The 21,060-nt window shown below is 33.2% G+C and overlaps 2 protein-coding genes and 1 pseudogene across 2 annotated transcripts; 2 read left to right on the top strand and 1 right to left on the bottom strand.

Moving 5' to 3' along the window:
- The first annotated feature begins 2,297 nt into the window (after nucleotides 1-2,297).
- On the top strand, nucleotides 2,298-5,761 carry LOC148927442 (protein FAR1-RELATED SEQUENCE 5-like). The gene is made up of 4 exons (XM_089056593.1): nucleotides 2,298-2,472; nucleotides 3,392-4,124; nucleotides 4,583-5,015; nucleotides 5,105-5,761. The coding sequence occupies exons 1-4, from the start codon at nucleotides 2,298-2,300 to the stop codon at nucleotides 5,759-5,761; spliced, it is 1,998 nt and encodes a 665-aa protein (XP_088912719.1).
- Nucleotides 5,762-18,313: 12,552 nt separating this feature from the next.
- LOC148927441 (uncharacterized) lies at nucleotides 18,314-18,892 on the top strand (annotated as a pseudogene).
- A 101-nt stretch (nucleotides 18,893-18,993) lies between these two features.
- On the bottom strand, nucleotides 18,994-21,060 carry RRA3 (Nucleotide-diphospho-sugar transferase family protein). Its single transcript, XM_048094596.2, has 2 exons — nucleotides 20,697-21,060; nucleotides 18,994-20,356 (listed from the first exon to the last, which is right to left on the bottom strand). Exons 1-2 carry the CDS (start codon nucleotides 20,871-20,873, stop codon nucleotides 19,244-19,246), a joined length of 1,290 nt encoding a protein of 429 aa, XP_047950553.1. The 5' UTR covers nucleotides 20,874-21,060; the 3' UTR covers nucleotides 18,994-19,243.

Below are 21,060 nucleotides of genomic sequence, written 5' to 3'. Positions count from 1 at the left end.
TTTTTATTGTTGTTTCTGATGTACGTAACCGGTTCAATAATGTATGAAAGCGGTATAATAATGCACGTAAGAACTAGTTTAATGTCTTGCAGCACGTTGAATCCATACCATTGGGGTTTAGCAATCCATTGGGCTAGGTTGTATTACCGATTCACTAACGAAACTTTCACCAAGGGTAGAGAAATAAATCATTTCCCCTAGGGTTTATTAATCCATCGGGCTAGGGCATATAACCAACGCTTGTCTATAATTTCTGTTTTTATTGTTTGTTTTTATGTACGTAAACGATGTCATAATGTACGAAAACGTTATAATAATGTACGTAAGAAGTAGTTTAATGTCTTGCAGCATGTTCAATCCATACCATTGGGGTTTAGCAATCCATTAGGCTAGGTTGTAGTACCGACTCACTAAGGAAACATTCACCAAGAGTAGGGAAATAAATCATTTCCACAAGGATTTAGTAACCCATCGGGCTAGGACATATTACCAACGCTTGTATATAATTTATGTTTTTATTGTTTGTTTTTGATGTACGTAAACGGAATAATAATGTAAGAAAACGTTATAATAATGTACGTAAGAAGTAGTTTAATGTCGTCTTGTAATGTATGAACCCTACACATTAATATACGATTACTACTACACCAAACAATAAATAATTGAACCCTATGAGAACGACTCTAACTCCTTGCCCTTAGTGAACGTTGTGCTACAGGTTGGTACTACACCCTTGGGGAATGGATATAACTTCTGCCCATCATCAAACAAATTTTAATCTACATTACTCAGTAGGTGACATATACATTAAAATACAATTTTTGTACATGACATGCTACAACACAATAATAATGTAGCACATCTTTGAAAATCTTTAATGTCAGTCGTTGCACTAATGCAATGGGCATGTCGTTGGCTATGACGTCCTCGTAATCGATTCTTGCACTCGTTGAACCTAGTCAGAAACACATACAACAATATCAATTCATGTACATTTATGGCTAAATAATGTAATGGAACATGATGTACAGATGTAACTAAATGATGTAACATCAAAGTGAAATAATGTACCAATTTGTGGGAATAATGTATACAACCCGAAAATAATGTACAACATCAGAATGAAGTGATAATGAACAATTTTCGAATCAATGTTGAACAAAAGAACAAAAAATGGCAAAAATCTACGAAATCAAAACGAAAATTGCAGAAAAACACTAATTACCAGCAGCCCAATCATGAGTAGCGAAATCAAGATTCACGGAACAAGCAGCAGACTGAAAATCGAGAAATTGAGAGAGTGATTAGAGTGAAAATTACCTACTTTCGTTCTCTGCAGAAAATTCTGGACGATTGTTCGCTCGTCGTTACAAAAAAAAATCATAAACCGACGAGATATCAGAGACTGCGACCTACTGTGTATTTCACTTCGTCTTGACGCCAACAAATGGAGGAGAAAACTATTTTTCTTCGTGAATTTAGGGCGGCTAGGGTTTTGGTGGAGAGTAGAATTGAGGGAGACGTGAGAGATGAAATGGCGGAGAGAGAATGATGTCAATTGATATTAAGAATCAGAATCATAATTTACGCTGAAATCATGGAGCTACAGTTTTAAAACTGGATTATATAATTGTTTATCCAATTTTTCCCTTTGATGTACGAAACTAGTATCATAATGTACCGATTGACATTTAATCAAAGCCATTAGATTAATAGATCCAAGGGATTATATTAGTCCTATGTTTTATACCAGGGGATGATAAGGAGGGTAATGTACCCCTATATATATATATATATAGAGTTGTGATCAATGTCGAACCATTCTTAAGGGCCGAACTAGAGACTAAATTAGGGCCTTCCATTTTCTTAATCTTGTGGCTAGGATTAATTTACAATTTATTTTTAATTTTATTCAATTAAAACTTGCTGAGGGGTATTTTAGGAAATTAAAAATAACGATCAAAACATGCAAAACTTGCTGATCACGTTCTCCTTCACAATCTGGCCGTCGACGATCTTCAATTCGTCGTTCTCCTTCAATTCTCGTTCAATCGCAATTCGTCGTTCTCCTTCAATTCTCTTTCAATTCTCTTTCAATTCTCGTTCAATTCACGATCTGCGGTCCACGATCTTCAATCAAGTTCTTCAATTCGTCGATCGCGTTCAATTCTTCAATCAAGTTTTTCTACAATCTTCTTCAATCTGCCTTCCACGAACGATCGCGTTCTACTTTAAATTACGATCTGCCTTTGATTCACCATCGCGTTTTGCTTCAATTTGGCAATATTCTGACTCTCATGGAGAATATCGACGGATTAGGATCTACATCAACAAATTCCGAGGTTGAAGACGGATTAGGATCTACTTCAACTGGATCGATTATGGATGATCTTACTAATCCAGGAGGATCTCTTTTTGATACGGATTCAGATTCAGATTTAGAGCCAGAATTAGATAATACCACAGTTGAAGGTTCGTGACTTTTTCCAATCGAGCAATGTATTATTTTCGATGTTTTTCATGTCTGTAGTGTAGACATATTAATAATGAAGTAAATGGTCGGAAATATGAGCTAAAAACTGAACTTCTGTTCTTGTTGAATATTAAATGCTTATATTATTGTAGTGTATATGTGATTTGTACTCATAATAAAGTAAAGTTTTGTTATCCTGAAGTAATAACAAGTAAAACTGAACTTCTGTTCTTATTGAATACTCCCCCCGTCCCACTTAAAATGCAACATTTGAGAATCGGCACGGGATTTTATGTAGTATTATTTTATGAGTTAATGAAGAGAGAGTAAAGTAAGAGAGATGAAAAAGTAGAGATAGAGTTGTTTCCATTTAAGGAAACGTTTCATTTTTAATGGGACAACCAAAAAAGGAAAACGTTGCATTTTTAATGGGACAGAGGGAGTATTAAATTCTGATATTATTGTAGTGTATATGCGATTTGTACTCTTAATGAAGTAAAGTTAAGTTATCCTGAAGTAATAACCATTAAAACTGAACTTCTATTCTTATTGAATATTAAATTATGATATTATTGTAGTGTATATGCGATTTGTACTCTTAATGAAGTAAAATTAAGTTATCCTGAAGTAATAACCATTAAAACTGAACTTCTATTCTTATTGAATATTAAATTCTGATATTAATAATGAAGTAAATCACTGTTAAAATAAATTAATAAAATATTATAATGAAGTAACATCTTTAACTGATGTGTTGTTTGCACATTAAAGTATGCCATTAATTCGACTAAATTGTTGTTATAATGAAGTAATAAAACAACTAAATGAACTAAACTGTTGTTATAATGAACTAAATTTGTAGGCATAAATTGTTTGTTTTAATTTTCCACTGACAGTAGTTTGCATGTCTTATATCAGTGTCACACCTACCTGACTGTCCATCCCAACTAAAGCCCTATGTAGGACAGATTTTTCCTAAACTTGATGATGCTACTGAGTTCTATAATAAGTATGCACGGCATGTTGGGTTTGACACTCGTAAACATGGATCAAAGAAGAAGGGGGATCTTGTCACATGGTTATATGTTGTGTGCAGTAGAGAAGGTGAGAAGAAAAATAAAATGCAAGGGCATGAGTCAAAACGCAGACGTTCTTCTAGGAAGTGTTTTTGCAAGTCTAAAATTGGGATTAAGTTTTGTAAGGGAATTGGTTATGTTGTCAAACAATTTGAAGAAAAACATAATCATGATATGGTTGAGGGACGCCATAGGCGATTCATGAGGCTGAATCGCAACATTGATCTAATGCATCAGAAATTTATATTAGATTGTGCAAGTGCAAACATAGGTCCTACGTTGACTTTTAAGTTGCTGAATGAGGTTCTTGGTGGGCTGGATTATGTTGGGTGTACGGTTGTAGAAATTCGAAACTATAGGCGCGACTTGAGAGCATTTACTCGTGGGGCAGATGCACAAATGATACTTAATGAAATGAGCCGAAAGAAGGAGAATTGTCCGGCATTCACTTATGATTTTGAGGTGAACTCCAAAGATAGGCTCACTCGTCTTTTCTGGTGTGATCCCATTGCTAAGAAGAATTTCCATCTCTACGGTGATATAGTATCGTTTGACACAACCTATTCAACTAACAGGTATGAAGTATGTTGTTTATAGTAAAATGATTATTGATGTGATCAACTTGCATATGCATGAAACATTTACTTTAGGTACTAGTAACTGTCAATAATGAATTAATAGTCTACTGGAATGAAGTGAGTGCATAATTATTTAGAATTCTTAGTTGAATGTAGTAAAACTCTGACAAGATGAAGTATTTACCAAACAGAATGAACTAACTTATAATGTTGTTTATAGTAAAATGATTATTGATGTGATTAACTTGAATATGCATGAAACATTGACTTTAGGTACTAGTAACTGTCAATAATGAATTAACAGTCTACAGTGAGTGCATAATTATTTAGAATTCTTAGTTTAATGTAGTAAAACTCCGACAAGATGAAGTATTTCCTAAATAGAATGAACTAACTTATAATTCATGTACTGCATAACATTTACTGAATCTTTTTGATGAATTGATTTAATGCAGGTACTGCATGATATTTGCACCGTTCACAGGAAAAGACAACCATGGAAGACCTGTAACATTTGGTGCAGACTTATTATCTAAGGAAAATGCCGATTCTTTCTCATGGTTGTTTGAACGTTTTGTCAAATGCATGGGTTCTGCACCAAAATTGATCATTACTGATCAGGATTTGGGAATGAAGGTTGCTGTGGAAAGAGTCCTTGTTGATACAAGACATCGATGGTGCATGTGGCACATCATGTTTAAAGTTGTGGAAAAGTTACTAAAGAGTCAACTTGGCAATGAAGATTTGAAAAAGGAGTTAAATAGTTGTGTTTGGTCTGAGTTGATAGAGCCTGAAGAATTTGAAGAATCCTGGAATAATGTAATGGAAAAATGTGGGCTTAAGGACAATGAGTGGTTTACCTCTATGTTTGAATCACGAAAATATTGGGTACGTATCCTCATTTGGAAACATATTTTCTGTCTGCTGAAGTATATTAGCCAATAAATGAAGTATTTTTATTACTTGATGAACTACAGGTTCCTGCATATTTTAGGGATTTTCCAATGAGTTCACTGATAAAGACCACATCTATATCTGAATCTCAGAACATATTCTTCAAGAGGTACTCCAAGTCTCGATCTAATCTTGTTGAATTTCTTATGTATTACAACAATGCATTGGATGGTCAAAGGAGCAACAATAATAGGCTTGAATACTTGGATTTTAACACAATTCCAACTTTGAAAACAAATTCGGCTCTTGAGAAGCATGCATCAACGATTTACAGTGACAGTGGTTTCAAACTAATTCAGAGTGAGATTGAGGAAGCAGTCGATAATGTCACCATGGTGACAGTGTCAACCGTTGGTGAGAATGAGATTTATGTGTTGAATGATAAGTTCTCAAAGAACTGGACAGTTTCATTATCAATTTCTTGTGATTCATATGCATGTGGTTGTAAGATGTTTGAGAGGCTTGGGCTCGTTTGCAGTCACATATTTTGGATCTTGAGAAACAAAAAATTGAAGCTAGTCCCTGATGAGTTACATGGAGGACGCTGGTTGAAGTCTAAATTTGTCAAGCCTATGCATTTTGGGTTTGATGATAATATTGAGTCATTTATTCTGTGGATGAGACGAAGCAGGAATACAGGGATATGCATGCAAATTTTTATGATATCGCACGACTTATAGAGGGAGATGGTGATAAAATTCGTGCATTTAGACATATTATGGCTGAAGGGAAAAAAGAAGTACTTGGTGAGGGAAATGTATTGTCTATAAGTGAAAAGAGACAGATGATTTAGAATTTTTATGGCTCAGAAGTCCCTAGTGAAATAGAAGTTCATCCACCTGATGTTGTCAGCACCAAGGGTTCTGGTCGACGTCTTTCACGACTTGAGAAAGAAATAAGAGAGTTGTCGAAGCCTGGAAGGAATTGTGGAAAATGTGGCGAGATTGGTTAGCATGATTCAAGGAATTGTGACAAGATACATGAGTTGAAGAAGAAGAAAAAGAGGAAACAACAATGTTGATGCTTGTTGTTCTGTTCTCTAACAGTAGTTCTGTTTTGTTGTTTATTACTTCAGTGGAATATGTTTTGTTCTTCATTTTTTAAGTTCAGTACTTCAGACCCGTAGTTTCTTATTTCATTTATAATTTGAATTTGAATTAGTTTAAACTTTTTATGAAAACAGATTATTAGCTTATTAATTGATATGAGTTTATTATATCATTAAATAGAATATTTAGTTCATTTATATGTGCAAATAACACAACAGTTAAATAGATACTTCATAATAAAAGTCTGATACTTTATTATTATAGATTTCCACTTCATTATTATAATTTTTTACTTCATTCTACAAATTAACTACCCAATGAATTAAATCTATTATCCAATGTGACATTTAAATCTAATATAGAACAAAATTAATAAGCGAAGTACTTTAGTTTGAATTGCTCAAAACAGATTTATGTATATTTCAAAACTTAATTTGCAAAAATCTTCATTTGTATGAGCAAATAACACATCAGTTAAATTTAAACCATAAACCCATACAACGCAGTAAATAGATATTTCATAATAAAAGTCTGATACTTCATTATTATAGATTTCCACTTCATTATTATAATTTATTACTTCATTCTACAAATTAACTACCCAATGAACTATATCTATTATCCAATGCGACATTTAAATCTAATATAGAACAAAATTAATAAGCGAAGTACTTTATTTTGAATTGCTCAAAACAGATCAATGTATATATCAAAACTTAATCTGCTAAAATCTTCATTTTTTCTTTAAATATGCTGCAATCATTTTCTCAACATCTATTACATGGCTATTGCTTTCCTCTTAATAGTATGCTGCGGTAACTTGTTTGTTGTTGAAGCTTGTATGGCTGTTATTTGTTAACATCAATGCTGAGCAATACTTGGCCCTCAAGCTCTGGAGAACACCTGAACTTGAATTTTTTAAACCACGGTTCCAACAACCTTCGCGCTTACCCTTGTATGTTTCCATGTGGCGCATTAAAAATACTCCACAGTCTTCAACATTTTCAGAAGTTCTCCATGGCATTTTGAATCTCTGTATTTCAGCATTGGATATTGTCTTGCACTGTTTGTGAAGACCAATGTTGGTGAGGAAGTGAAAAAAATATGATCTCTGCATGGATAATAAAATATATGTTATTTTTAGTTGTGTATTATGTAAGTGTAATAAAATTAAATCACATGTGAAGAATACAAACCAGCGTCTTTGGAATGTCACTATAATTGGTTGTGAGATCATTGTCGTCGCCATTTTCAGAGTTATCTAGTACAACAATTCCATTTCTTTTGAAGCAAAAGCAAATACCATAATAATGCTCATTCGCACATATGGGGAAAAAGACCTATGTAATGAAGTAAAAGATCACACGAATGAAGTAAAAAACTGGGAGAATGAAGTATTGTTAAATATCTGAAGAATATGAAACAACACAGCAGCTGAGTTTATTCCTAAAACCCTAAACCCATACAAAACAGTAAATAGATAGTTCATATTTAGAGTCTATTACTTCACTATTAAGTTTTATTACTTCATTTTGGCAATTAACTACTTCATAGGTTTATACAGTATAGCTTTAACTTCATTTTTTCAAATTACTACTTCATAAAAAATTAAGATACTTCAGAATGATGCTTGTACCGTGTCCACATGTTCCCATTTGAAATTCAGTATTTCCTTCACCTCTCTGTCCAAGTTGCTGTAGAAGTTTGCAATGATTTTGCTGACATCCACGTTTTGAGGCTTTGTAACAATCGTATACAACTGTATATTAACATAGTTAGGATTTTCACAACAATTAATATTATTTAATTTAAATAATATGTACTTACACATGGATAAGTGGTGAAAAATAGTCGCCTTGATGAGTTCAGTGATCGAAATTCTTCCATATTGTTGAGGTAGGAAGCCCATGCATCTATAACGCCAACCACAATTAATTTCCTAGGTATCAAGGAACACATTTCCATCTTTGTAACTTTTACAACGTCATCGTCATAAACAAGTTCAAGTCTGCATATTTTTTAATATATGTTAGAATTTCACATACTAGTAAAAATAATGCGATACACTATTAGAAAACAATTTAGAAATCATACTTTTCCGTTTTATGTGTTGTAAGAATCCAGTAATATGATTCTTTTTCATCTTTACTGAGCTTGTTTGTAATTTTAACTGGTCGTTCATTGAATGGAGATCTCAATGCATGAGACACAATTTTCTCATTTCTAGTACGTACATCCATCCGTTCCTTCAAAGTTTTGATCTATTGTTTGCAATAAATAAATCAATTATTATAGCTTCATCATATTAAGAACAAACTTCAAATTATCTATGACTTTGCACAAGCTTACCTTGTTGGCGTTGTAAACAATGAGCTCAGTTGACACTGGCTTACCAACCAAACAATTTTCCATGAAATCATCATCCATGTCTATATCCTTATAAGCATTCAACACTGACTGAATTTCCGCATCCACATTAATATTCTACATAATGAACTAAATTGTAAATAAAATGAAGTACAAAGTATGCACTGCTGTTTGAGTATGACATTCATAAATTAGATTTGTACCTTGGTTCCATCATCTTTATGAAATCTCACATTGGATCTATGCTAATAAACACACGATGTATTCAAATTCTGGTAGTGGTTCAGAAAATGATCCATTTCAGGGACAAGATACTTCATTATTTAAGATGTATACTTCTCAAATTGTTATTTTACCTTCTCCGTTAGATTAACTCTTAAGTTTTCCATAAGTCCAGCATCAACACTGAACTTTGATGGCTGTGTAACATCTACCATTTGTATACTAAGATCCTGGAAGTAGAATTACATAACAAAATACTTCATTAAATAAGATAGTTAATTCATAATGAACTGTATCTTCTACATAATGAACCAAATTATAAATATAATGAAGTAAAAAGTATTCAGTGCTTGTTAGATTTGACATTTGTTGTGTATAGTAGGGTGATAAAGATTTTTAATCATGTAATTTAGATTTATATAAAAAACAGTTCATACAGTATGATAGTTACTTCATCATACTGAAATATTACTTCAAACAGAGTTAATAAAATGCAAGGTAAAAAATAGTTCATTCAGTACGACAGTTACTTCATTATATTGAGAAATATTACTTCAAACAGAGTTAATAAAAGGTAAGGTAAAAAATAGTTCATTCAGTACGACAATTACTTCATAATACTGAAATATTACTTCAAATAGAGATAATAAAAGGCAAGGTAACACTGAACTTTGATGGCTGTGCAATATCTACCATTTGTATACTAAGATTCTGGAAGTAGAATAACATAACAAAATACTTCATTAAATAAGATAGTTAATTCATAATGAACTGGATCTTCTACGTAATGAACCAAATTATTAATATAATGAAGTAAAAAGTATTCAGTGCTAACAAGGTTTGACATTTGTAAACATGGATCAAACAAGTAAAGGGATCATGTCACATGGTTGTATGTTGTGTGTAGTAGGGTGATAAAGATTTTTAATCATGTAATTTAGATTTATACCTTGGTACCATCATCCTTTGGCTCATCATCTATATGCAATCTCACATTTGATCCATGTTGAACAACACATAATGTATTCAAATCCTGGTATTGATTTAGAAAATTATTTATTTCAAAGACAAACTATTTCATTGTTTGAGATGTATACTTTTGAAAATTCAGATTTTACCTTCTCCATTATATAAGCTTTTAAGTTATCCATAAGGCATGCGTCAACACTGAAGTTTGATGGCGATGTAACATCTGTCATTTGTACATTAAGACCCTGCCAGTAGTATTATATAAAAAATAGTTCATTCAGTATGACAGTTACTTCATCATACCGAAATATTACTTCAAACAGAGTTAATAAAGGGCAAGGTAAAAAATAGTTCATTCAGTACGATAATTACTTCATTATACTGAAATATTACTTCAAACAGACTTAATAAAAAGCAAGGTAAAATTTTACCTTATTCACATCATCTACGGGCATGAATTGTACAGCCTCGAAGATATAGTTCTCGGGATATATGTCCCTTGACGGTGTATTATCAACCTGTCAATTATAAACAACAATACAAACAAAACCCAATGAACAACTGTTCTCCATTGCCTAAATAGAACATGTTAGTTACAAAAACCATTTCATATTTTACAACAAAATAAGTTTAGTTCATCCCCAAATACAAAACAAAATAAGTCAGTTAGTTACATCCCATTGTTTATATGAATTACAACACAACAAAACAAAGTTCTCATACTACAACATCCAAGTTTTCAACCAAGAAGCCATTCATCCACTTACGTTCCTTCCTCTAACCTCAAATCCTAAATCAAACGAAGGACCTTCAGTTTCCCATCTTTTTCTTAGCTCTGCCACCTTCATTACTTTCTCAACTGCAGCGATAAATTCTGGATCATCAACGTCGTCATCTTGCATTGCTTGAGACATGTTTTGGATTTCAATGCCATCTTCTTCTTGTCCCATCTCTTGCACGCCCATCATTTTCAATGAGCATTTAGCTGCAACTTTAGAGCAGCCATCTTTCTTGACCTCTTCTGCCTCTTCTTCTATATTCTTCATAAGTTCACTTAGTGCATCAGCTGCAATTCCCATAACTTTGAAAAAGTGCTTTCTATGTTTTGCAGCAGCAGAGATATCACTTCCTTTTATGCAAGATGAGCTGGCAATGTCATGCTTTCCACCCAATTCAAACAGATTGCTTCTTTGGGGATTGAAAATACCCTCCTTAATGCCTCTTCCAAATGGCCCAGGCTCAAGCTCCATTTTCTGTCTTTTGTATAGCAGTTTGCTTGTCCAGCCCTTGATTGTTGGGAATGTTCTTGTGACGAGCCGTGATTGAAGAACAATCCTATCAACATAACATGGCTACAAAATGAAACTTAGCATTAGTTCATCACTTCTAAATAATACTTCATATTTAAAACAGATTAATTCAAGGATATATATTTTAGTTACTTACCACCAGAAATGAAACTGGCCCAGTGAATGGTTTGCTCTTGTCTTTAGCCCAAACCTTGTGGGCATGAAGGAGAGAATCAATCACATAACCGCACCAATTATAATCTTTGACATTATCAATGTCATCGATTACCACTTCAATCTGTGTTGTCAAGTATCCGTCTCCAGAGGGGTTAATCAAGATTGTGTCGAATAAAATCAAGAAAATCTTCCTGAACATTTCCCCACCTTCAACATCACTTAACATTTTTTCCATAAACATATCAGGATCCATATTTTTTCTAGCTCGGTTACAAGATTCAGCAATCTCGTTGATTAATTTGTCCAACTTTTGATGTCCATTCCTTTCAAATTTCAAATGACCATTTGGTAAACCAAGTGTGGCATGGACATCATCATCGCTGATATGTAGTATTCCTCGTTTGAACTTTACTCCGCATGTATCTATATCAAAATTATCTAGTATCTCATATGCAAGCTTTGCTGGAATAAATGTCAAATTGAAATGAAGAAGACTCCCAAAACCCATATCTTTTACTGCCTTTTGTTGTTCCTCATTCAGAGATTTTATTGCTTCAACAAACTTTGTCGGACCTCTTTTAAGACACAGAACTCTGTCAGAAACTCCTGTGCCCTTATTTGTAGCAACTTTATCAACATTCTTTGACGCTTTCTTAGCATTCTTTACCATCTTTCTGTTTACATCTTCCCCAGTAGGTGAAGTATGTTCTGGCTCAGTTCCCCTTATCCTCTTCATACCTAACATATGTTTATAATTAATAATGATAATGATATAAAATGTATAAACGTTAACATCATATTTGACACTAAATTGCATGACTGAATGAAGTAATAGCATGACTAAATGAAGTAATAAACTAATGTAATGAAGCAATCGCCTGACTTAATGAAGTAAGTTAACATTATATTTCAATAAAATGTGATATTTACTTCATTACTGACTGTCATTTGGTTCATTATTTATTAAATATAGTTCATTACTACCGCTTAAGGTTTAACACTAAAATTTGTTGTATCATTAAGCTATTTCAATAACATGTCAAAAATTCTTCATAACATACTTAATTTAGTTCATATTTAGTGAATATAGTTCATTACTATCCAATAATGATGTCAAAAGAGACGCCAATAATGCACATTTTTAAATGCTCTTTCTGCACTACAATATAATCAATGTCGAGTAAAGAAATTCCAGATACAAGGAAGTGAAACACACACAAGGGTAGTAGATCATAGTTTATAACATCATATTTGAAAACACTTGTATAGTACCTCTGTTTTGAGGTTCTTCTACAGGCTGCTTGTCATGTCTTTTCTTTGTGTCAATTCATCCATAACTTCATTAAAACATGTCAGTTTATCTATGTTAGTCACCTATATTATTATTTTTTATTGAATAATTAAAACTTGTTTACATATGCTGCAAATCTGATGCTTGTTTTGTTTTATCTAGATTTTGAGTAGTAGGCTGCTTTGAAGAGCTATTACCACCAGATAATTTCTTCATAGAAAACATTTCTGAAAAAAAAAAGAGTACTATAGTACTTCAATATGGTATTACACAATTCTATTATAGATTTATCAGTTAATTTAAATAGAACATCAAATGAGATATTAAATATGAAACAAAAATCCAACATTAATTTGATATACCTCTGTTTTTATCTCCTTCTGCTGTATGCTTGTCATGTTTTTTCTTTGTACGCAATTCATCATGGACTTCAAATTCTTCATTAGCAAGCTGTTTTGAAGTATTATCACCAACAGCTACATTTTTCATATTCAACATTTCTTGAAAAAAAAAAAAGAGGACTATTTTAGTCAATGGATAAAATGACATGTTGTATTAAAACAAAATATAATGTGAGTTTATGAATTAAACCTTGTAGTTTTTCTGTTGGTGTAATACTCTTTTCTAGAGCCTTCAATTTCTTATCCTCTGCATATAGCACAGTTTGTATGAATGAAGTAATAAAGTGTATGAATGAAGTAACATGGAACATGAATGAAGTAATAAAGTGTATGAATGAAGTAACATGGAACATGAATGAAGTAATAAAGTGTATGAATGAAGTAATTGCCTAAGTAATTTGAGAGGATTTCCAAAGAAATACTCGCATTCTTCTTCTTTTGTAAGGATCTTTCACCTATACACAAGATTATAGAATAAATATACATATCATCAACAATTACAGATAGTTCTCAATGAACACTATGTTACTTCATTAAATACACAATTAACTTCATTATATAGCTTAGATTTCACTTTTTACTTTCTGGCACAGAATTATTTCTAAGCCTTTTACATGATAACTTCATTTAGTAGATAGATTACTTCATTATATCAATTTATTACTTCACCTTACCAATTTACTACTTCAACTAATAGAACATATAGTTCATTTAAATGTGCAAACAACAAAGTAGCTGAGTTTAATCCTAATACCCTAAACCCATTCAACACAGTAAATAGATAATTCATATTTAATGTCTATCACTTCATTACAAGCAAGTTTTACCTCCTATATAATGAATACATAATCAATGTTAACATGTCTTCCCAATTACAGATAGTTCACAAAGAATACTATGTTATTCATTAAATACACAATTAACTTCATTATATAACTTAGATTTCACTTTTTACTTTCTGGCACAGAATTATTTCTAAGCCTTTTAGATGATAACTTCATTTAGTAGATAGATTACTTCATTATATCAATTTATTACTTTATCTTTCCAATTTATTAAATGACATGTTGTATTAAATTAAAATATAATGTGAGTTTATGAATTAAACCTTTTAGTTTCTCTGTGGTTATAATACTCTGCTCTGGAGGCTTCAATTTATTGTCAGCTGTATATAGCACAGTCTCTATGTTCATTAATGTGTGCATTAACATGAATTAAGTAATTAGGTGTATGAATGAAGTACTTGCATATGAACATTGAGAGGATGTTTAAAGAAATTCTTGCATTCTTCTTCTTTTGAGACGAATTTTCACCTATACATAAGAATATAGAATAAATTTACAACATATAGTTCACTGAGAATACTATGTTACTTCATTTAATGTGATTTTCAATTTATATTACTTCATTAAAAACACAACTAACTTCATTATATTAATTTAATACTTCATAAAAAAGAATATGTAGTTTATTTTAATGTACAAACAACATATCGGTTAAAGATGTTACTTCATTATAATGTTTTGTTACTTCATTTTTAGTGTCATTTACTTCATTATAATGTTTTATTACTTCATTTTAGTAATAGATCATTTTAGCAAGAGATGGTACATGCTACAGTTGGATGTTGGAAAAACTAGATGCATCTCAACATACTCAGCCACACATTCTAAACAAGATAGTTTTTATATTAGGGCTTTAACTTCATTTTATCAAATTACTAGTTCATAACAAATATTTTTTACACCTTCTTCCTCAGGAATTTACTTCAGTATAAGGTTTTATTACTTCATTTACACGATAACATCAAAGATTCAGGATCAAAAGCATTTTAGGCAAAGTCAAATACAGAGCAAACCTTGACATAGATCAAAAGATTCAAGCAATTCACTCCAAACCCCCAACTGGTTCATGATCAAGAACAATGATAAGCAACAAAATCAAATAACAACAAGCTCAATCTCAGTTATAACCCATTCTTATTTCAAAAACATTAAACAATGCAACAGTTAATTTTTATTCTAAAATCCTAAACTCATTCAAGGAAGATTTACCTACAACAGTTAAGTTTAATCCTACATTCTCTGATGAAACTTCATGTTCGAATACTAATGAACAGATCCTCTATCAACAAGCATCCAACAGATCATGTGTTACCTCATTGTCATAATTTATTTTTCATTTTACCGATTTAATTCTAGGTTTTACCTTCTAGATCTGTAATTTTTTTTCCAGCAACTTCATCCGGCTTCCGATTTGACTTTTTGATTGCCTCTGATTTTGCCGGCTGCTTGCGTCTATATTTCAATACTATTTTGACAAAAATAAGAATCTAGGTTAGGAATTAGATGAATTAAATTAAGTGTAAGAAGTTTTCAAAGCTTCAAAGTGTATTACCTTCATCGGAAATATGGCCAGAACTCAACTGGCGTCCAGAAATTTCCGTAGAAGTTTTGCGAGTATCGACCATTTTGCTACTTAATCTAGCGATTAAATGTTGAACTTATAGTCGATTTCAGTGGTATTCTTCCGGCGACGATCGATGGAAGATGAAGATATGAAGATGAACTAAGTTTTGAGAGAAGTTTTTGAGAGAAGCTTTTGAGAGAAGTTTTGCCGGCGAAAAACGCGTGAGAGAGGAAGAGTAAATTTTTGAATTTTTACCCTAATTATGAAATTACAAAAATACCCCCGCATTGAAGTAAATTGAGTGTATAATGAAGTGCGAAAATTAACCTTTGATTATCTAATCTAATCCATCAAATTCAAGATCATGTGGTCAAGATTCGGTCTCTAGTTCGGTCTTTAAGAGTGGAATTGTGGTTAATAGGACTCTATATATATATATATGTTGAACTTGGTGTATCCTTACAATGGTGAGATTATATGATTTATTTTCTGTCTCCTTTATTCTCCTATTTATATTAAGTCACATATTGGGCCAGACATGGATCTATGGAAGGTTTTGGATATGGACTCCTCCAATTAGCTTTTTACTAATTAAATTGAACCCCAATTTTATATAAGCTTTTAATTGGAATATTACGAGCAGCCACTACAGAAGTAATATTGCACTCCCCATCCAAATCCGAAATTATAAGTGCTCCGGGTTTCCATTGCTTGATATTTATTTCCCGCGCTTAAGATAGAAACATCCATTAATTAAATATTGTCTGCTATAGACTTAATTAATTAATATCTTATTAATTCCAAGAGTGGACCCAACAAGAAATTCTTATTTATTATTTATAGAGTAATCAAACTCCAACTAGCTAGGTTCCGAATAATAAAACCTTATTTCAAGCTCCTCTTGAGGATGTTATCAAACAAGACTCACCTCGCGCACGATTCAACATAATAGCAATCCTAGCACCGCTAGATATTAATCACCACTACCAAATATACCAGGCTTATTGGGTTGCGAAAAACCCGCACCATTTGGTAAGTCAAGCAGTGCATAATCAATACCGTATGCTCAATGCTAACGTACATGGATTAAGAAACAATAATTTACAAGACCTCGTCTTTCAGTTGATAACATAAACACATGTCTCGTTGTTAGATCCAATTCAGTGCTATACCACACCAACGTCATCTTATTTCAGTAAGGCTTAGAAATAATCGGACTGACATTGCAACCTTTCACGATAGGTAGTCTAAGCCTATCTAGGTTGTGAAATTCTTTTTTTTTTTGTTCTGAACTGACTGTGTTACCTTTAAGTGAACGGCGCCCACAACCGGTCTATTAAAACAAAGACTTAGACTTTGTTAAGTTACTTATACATTTAAACATGTAATAAACATCCATTAAATGTAAAACATAACAACATTATTACAAAAATAATCTATTTATTCCTTTGGAAAATAAAATAAGAGTTTTAACAGTATTCAATCACCTGAAAGATGATTTCTAGTATACAAACTCTAACAAAAACTCAAACTTATCTATTTTCTTCACTATCTCTGTTCAAAATTAAATACTTCGTTCTTGTGTTTAGGCATTAATGTGTTCTTCAGATGATAAATATTTGGATCTGTTCTTTTAGGAACCATAAATAAATGAAGAATCCACAAACATCTGCTGATAAAAGAGGATAAGACATATAAACTTTGATATTTAAAAATGATTATTTCAAGTATTGAAGTTGAATACATAGGCTTAAATTAAGTGTTATGATATTTAAAAATTAGATGCACCTAATCATCCATATTTGCTGCCTCAGATTCAAATTTTTTTGTTATTCTAATTTTCTCAACATCTCTATTGTCCAGTACCATTTGTTATACATTCATATATTCCCTGCTTCATGTTAATGACTTACGAGATTATTTTGTGTTTCAAATTTTACAAATTTGATTCAAAACTTATGATAAAAACTATGGCCAAAAGATATGGCCAAAGCTCATCCCATGGAATGGAAAGGATTGAAGACTTGGGTATAGATTTACATTGTTAATTTGTTATTATTTGTTGTATATTAATTAGATATCATGAAAGTCTATTTTTTATGTTTTGACCTAAATATTTATTTTTTGTTGGTTGATGGATATTATTTATGTTTAAGATATTTTATGTTATTTTTCGGTTTTAAGGTTTTAGGCTTTTTAAAATTGCACAAAATTTTGGTATTTTGGTTTAGTTCGGGTTTTAAAGTTCGATGCTTTGATTAGGTGCTTTGATTTTTTATTAAAAAAAGGAAATAACTAAACTTAGTTGAGATATCCCAAAAAGAGCGGAAAAAGTGTTAAAATTGATAAGTTGAAAATATAGAGATACGATTGCAAAAAGTTAAAATATGAGTACTTGATAAATTCCAAAATTTATGATATAATCAATAAAATCAATACTGAAGTTCAGTCCGATACACTTGGTATGATGGAATGGAATGAGGGTGGAATGGAATGGAGGTTGGAATGGAATGGAGGTTGGAATGAAATGCCAATTTCCTGTGCATTTTCATCCATTCACTTATTCATTCCATCACACCAAGCAAATGAATAGAATGGAAGTAGGAATCACATTCCATTCTACTATTTCATTCCATCATACAAAGAAGCCCAAGAAGCCCCTTATGTGTCTGCAATATCCAAATAGCACAATATTGAGCATCCCTTGTTTCAATATTTTATTGTAAACACCGCATGAGTTGCATCACATTACCTAAAAAATAGGTGTAATAGTAATAAATAGGAGCATGATATTTATAGAATGCTAAAGGGATTTGTTTTGTGGATCCACTGGCTTGTTAAAAACATTTTTCTGGATCATTCACTCAAAGCACACAAATTCAACAACCCTAATGATCCAAGCATGCTATCAAACTACTTCTCGACAATGCAGTCTCTGTGAACCTCTCTATCTCCCTCACCCCTCAGAGAACACGCACAAAGGCATACAAAACAAACAACACCCCACAATATGCAAATGCAGAGACAACCCATTTGCACCAACAACCACTTTAAATCAATGGAGTCCAACAAAATGGGGCAGGTACAGGAAAAGTGGAAATCTGGTCCATTGAAAACGAAGCTGGTGGCAGAGATACTTACCGGAAATCTCTTCTATGTTGAGGTGGGAGAGAATGCCACTGTAGGTGACGGGTGACCTCAAGAAAGCAATTGGGAAACAAGAAAACCTACGTGGGGATCGCCTCATTCTGCTGCTCGATGCTGAGGAGCGTCACTCGTTGGATAAAGACGAAGCTTCCCTCAAAGATTGCAGGGTTGAAGATAGCTCCCATATTTACATCTTCTTTCGACCCCAGGACAACATTGCTGCTTCTCCTTCGACTCCAAAGGACTCGTCTGCCTCTGGTGAACCTTCACAGTCCAGTGGACTTACGTATGGGGATAATACAGATGAGGTCAATGAAGACGAAGCTCCACACCATGAGAATGCTTCAAATGAGGCAAATGAGCCTTCGGCCTCAGTTCATCCAGAAGAATGAATGTTCAATTTTAGAAATAATAGCATAATCTTAATAACGAGGAGGGGACTCTATCACACGTTTTTCACAGCTTCGTGAAATGTTCAAAGCTTAATAGTAGCTCCCACAAAATCTACCACTTTAGAGGTATGCGTTTGCTGTTCTTATAATAATCTAACTCTAAGTAAAGAATAATGCGAAACATCAAGAGAGTGAACACTAAACAAGAAAACTACTACTGATATATAGAAATTCATATATTCAAAAAACTACATTACATGAAACTAAGAGACGAAAATGGAGAAGGTTAAACTAATGTACCATAAGAAAACAGAGTTTGGAAGGAAAATGAGATGTTCCAAATGACATTTCGCAAAACACACTGCTCCAAGAGACATACTCTGCCGAGACGATCTGTGCACACTAAAATAAATAAGCACCAGGGGGCGGCTTATCATGACTTCAACTCTTCACTGAGATCCATCAGGAAATGGGTCCAGAGCATCTTGTTTGCCATTCAAGTAGAAATCTATAACAGCTTGCATTCTTGGATATTTATCAGGATGGTAATTAACGTGAACGATAACAGGCTTGATTTTTTTCAGAGCTGCATCTTTCCTCACGGTTTTGAAAAGGACCTTGCTGTTCATAAAAAGATAGAAATCCATAGTTCTCTTGGAAGCATGAAGCCCAATATAACCAGGATGAGAAGGGAAGAAGAGCTCTTCATTGAAAACAGCTTGATCCCAAGCATTTTCCCGAGCAAGCCTTCCAGCCACGCGATCTAGCAGCTCAATAGAAGGAACAGTGGGCCTTATATAGAAGAAACCAGAATTATAGACCCATATCCTCATTGTGTGAGCATATCGAGCCCAACCCATAGCAGGCTCATCAAAAACATCATCGAACCCATAAGCAGTCACATTATTGTGACCATCTGACATAGACTCCACATCAGAATCTCTATGCAAATGATCAAACGGATTCTGCATAAATATTATATCTACATCTGAAAGAAGAACACTATAGCCCAGCTGCAGAAATTCCCTCAGTATTCGAAATTTCAGACCTGATACAGCATGATTACCACCACCCTTTCCAATAGCATCCACAGATTCATCTCGATCCCTCTGATACACAGGGACGTCATTTGCCTTGCAGAATTCTAGAATCTCATCATCTAACGCTACCACTAGGTAATTAGGAATCCCGGCTTTCTTAATGTTTGTAAACCAAAGTTCAAGCATTGCTTTGACATTTGAATTGGCAAGAGCAACTATAATCTCTTTCCTAACAGCAATATCAGCTAAGATCTTTGCAAGTCTAGAGTTGACAGTTTCATCAGGAACAACAGTCGGATTTGCCCTTAGACTCTTAACAGTACCAAAGGGTCCAGCCTTATGTGGTTTACTAAGGCCCACAACTTGTTCGTGCGCTTGTTGATTCCCCTGCTCAGCCAACCGAATCTTTTCATTCAGCTCCCTCACTTGCCTCTTCAACTCGGCATTCTTATCGGATAACCTCCTAATATCAGACTTGAGAAGATCTATTTTTTCAGACGGTTCACAAGATGCCGCATCAACCTATGCACCAATCCACACCATAAACAGAATTTTGATAAATTCGTATAAGACATAGGAAGATCAATCTATCATTCACTACAACCTTCTAATATTTGGCTTGTTTATAAATTTGGTCCAATTCTACAACAGAGATGCTAGCATACAAAGAAATTAAATAACGAAACCTCAATTTGATCTATTAAACTTCTCCCAGTCGTAAAAACATGATGAATAAGTAGTCAACAAAACCAAAATCGAGCTCATGACCGCATCCAAACATGCATTTCTAGAAGTCACGAACAGAAAAACTTGTTTAAAAACGAATTGAAATAAAATAAAAGCGAAAAAAAAGGTTGTGCACCTCCGAATTAGAATCGGAAACACGGCGGACTTGAATGGGCTGATTTGTGGAGAAGAATCCATGGGGAAACAAAAACGCGAACACGCATCCGACGGCTATTCCAATTCCAATCGCTGCCATAATCCGTGATCCACGCATTGATGACTGCAAATTCTTGTCTCGCCGCAACAACGCCATTTCGAACTCTCTCGATTTCCAAGAGATTTCAAAGCAGCTTCACGGAATTCGACTGAACCTTTAAGCAAAATACAGAATTAATGATGTCACCCCAACATGATTTTTCTTCACACTGTCGTAATTACTGAAGATCTAGATTTGGGATTTGGCGTAAGCATTAACTTTACTCGTTGCATTTTTTTTTCTT

Source organism: Salvia hispanica, chromosome 4 (genome assembly GCF_029641045.1).
Source record: "Salvia hispanica isolate PSC_SH4W2 chromosome 4, Shi_PSC_v1, whole genome shotgun sequence".
NCBI lineage: Eukaryota > Viridiplantae > Streptophyta > Magnoliopsida > Lamiales > Lamiaceae > Salvia > Salvia hispanica.
Note: the sequence above shows the minus strand (reverse complement) of the source record. Positions and strands in the feature narration are given on the sequence as shown.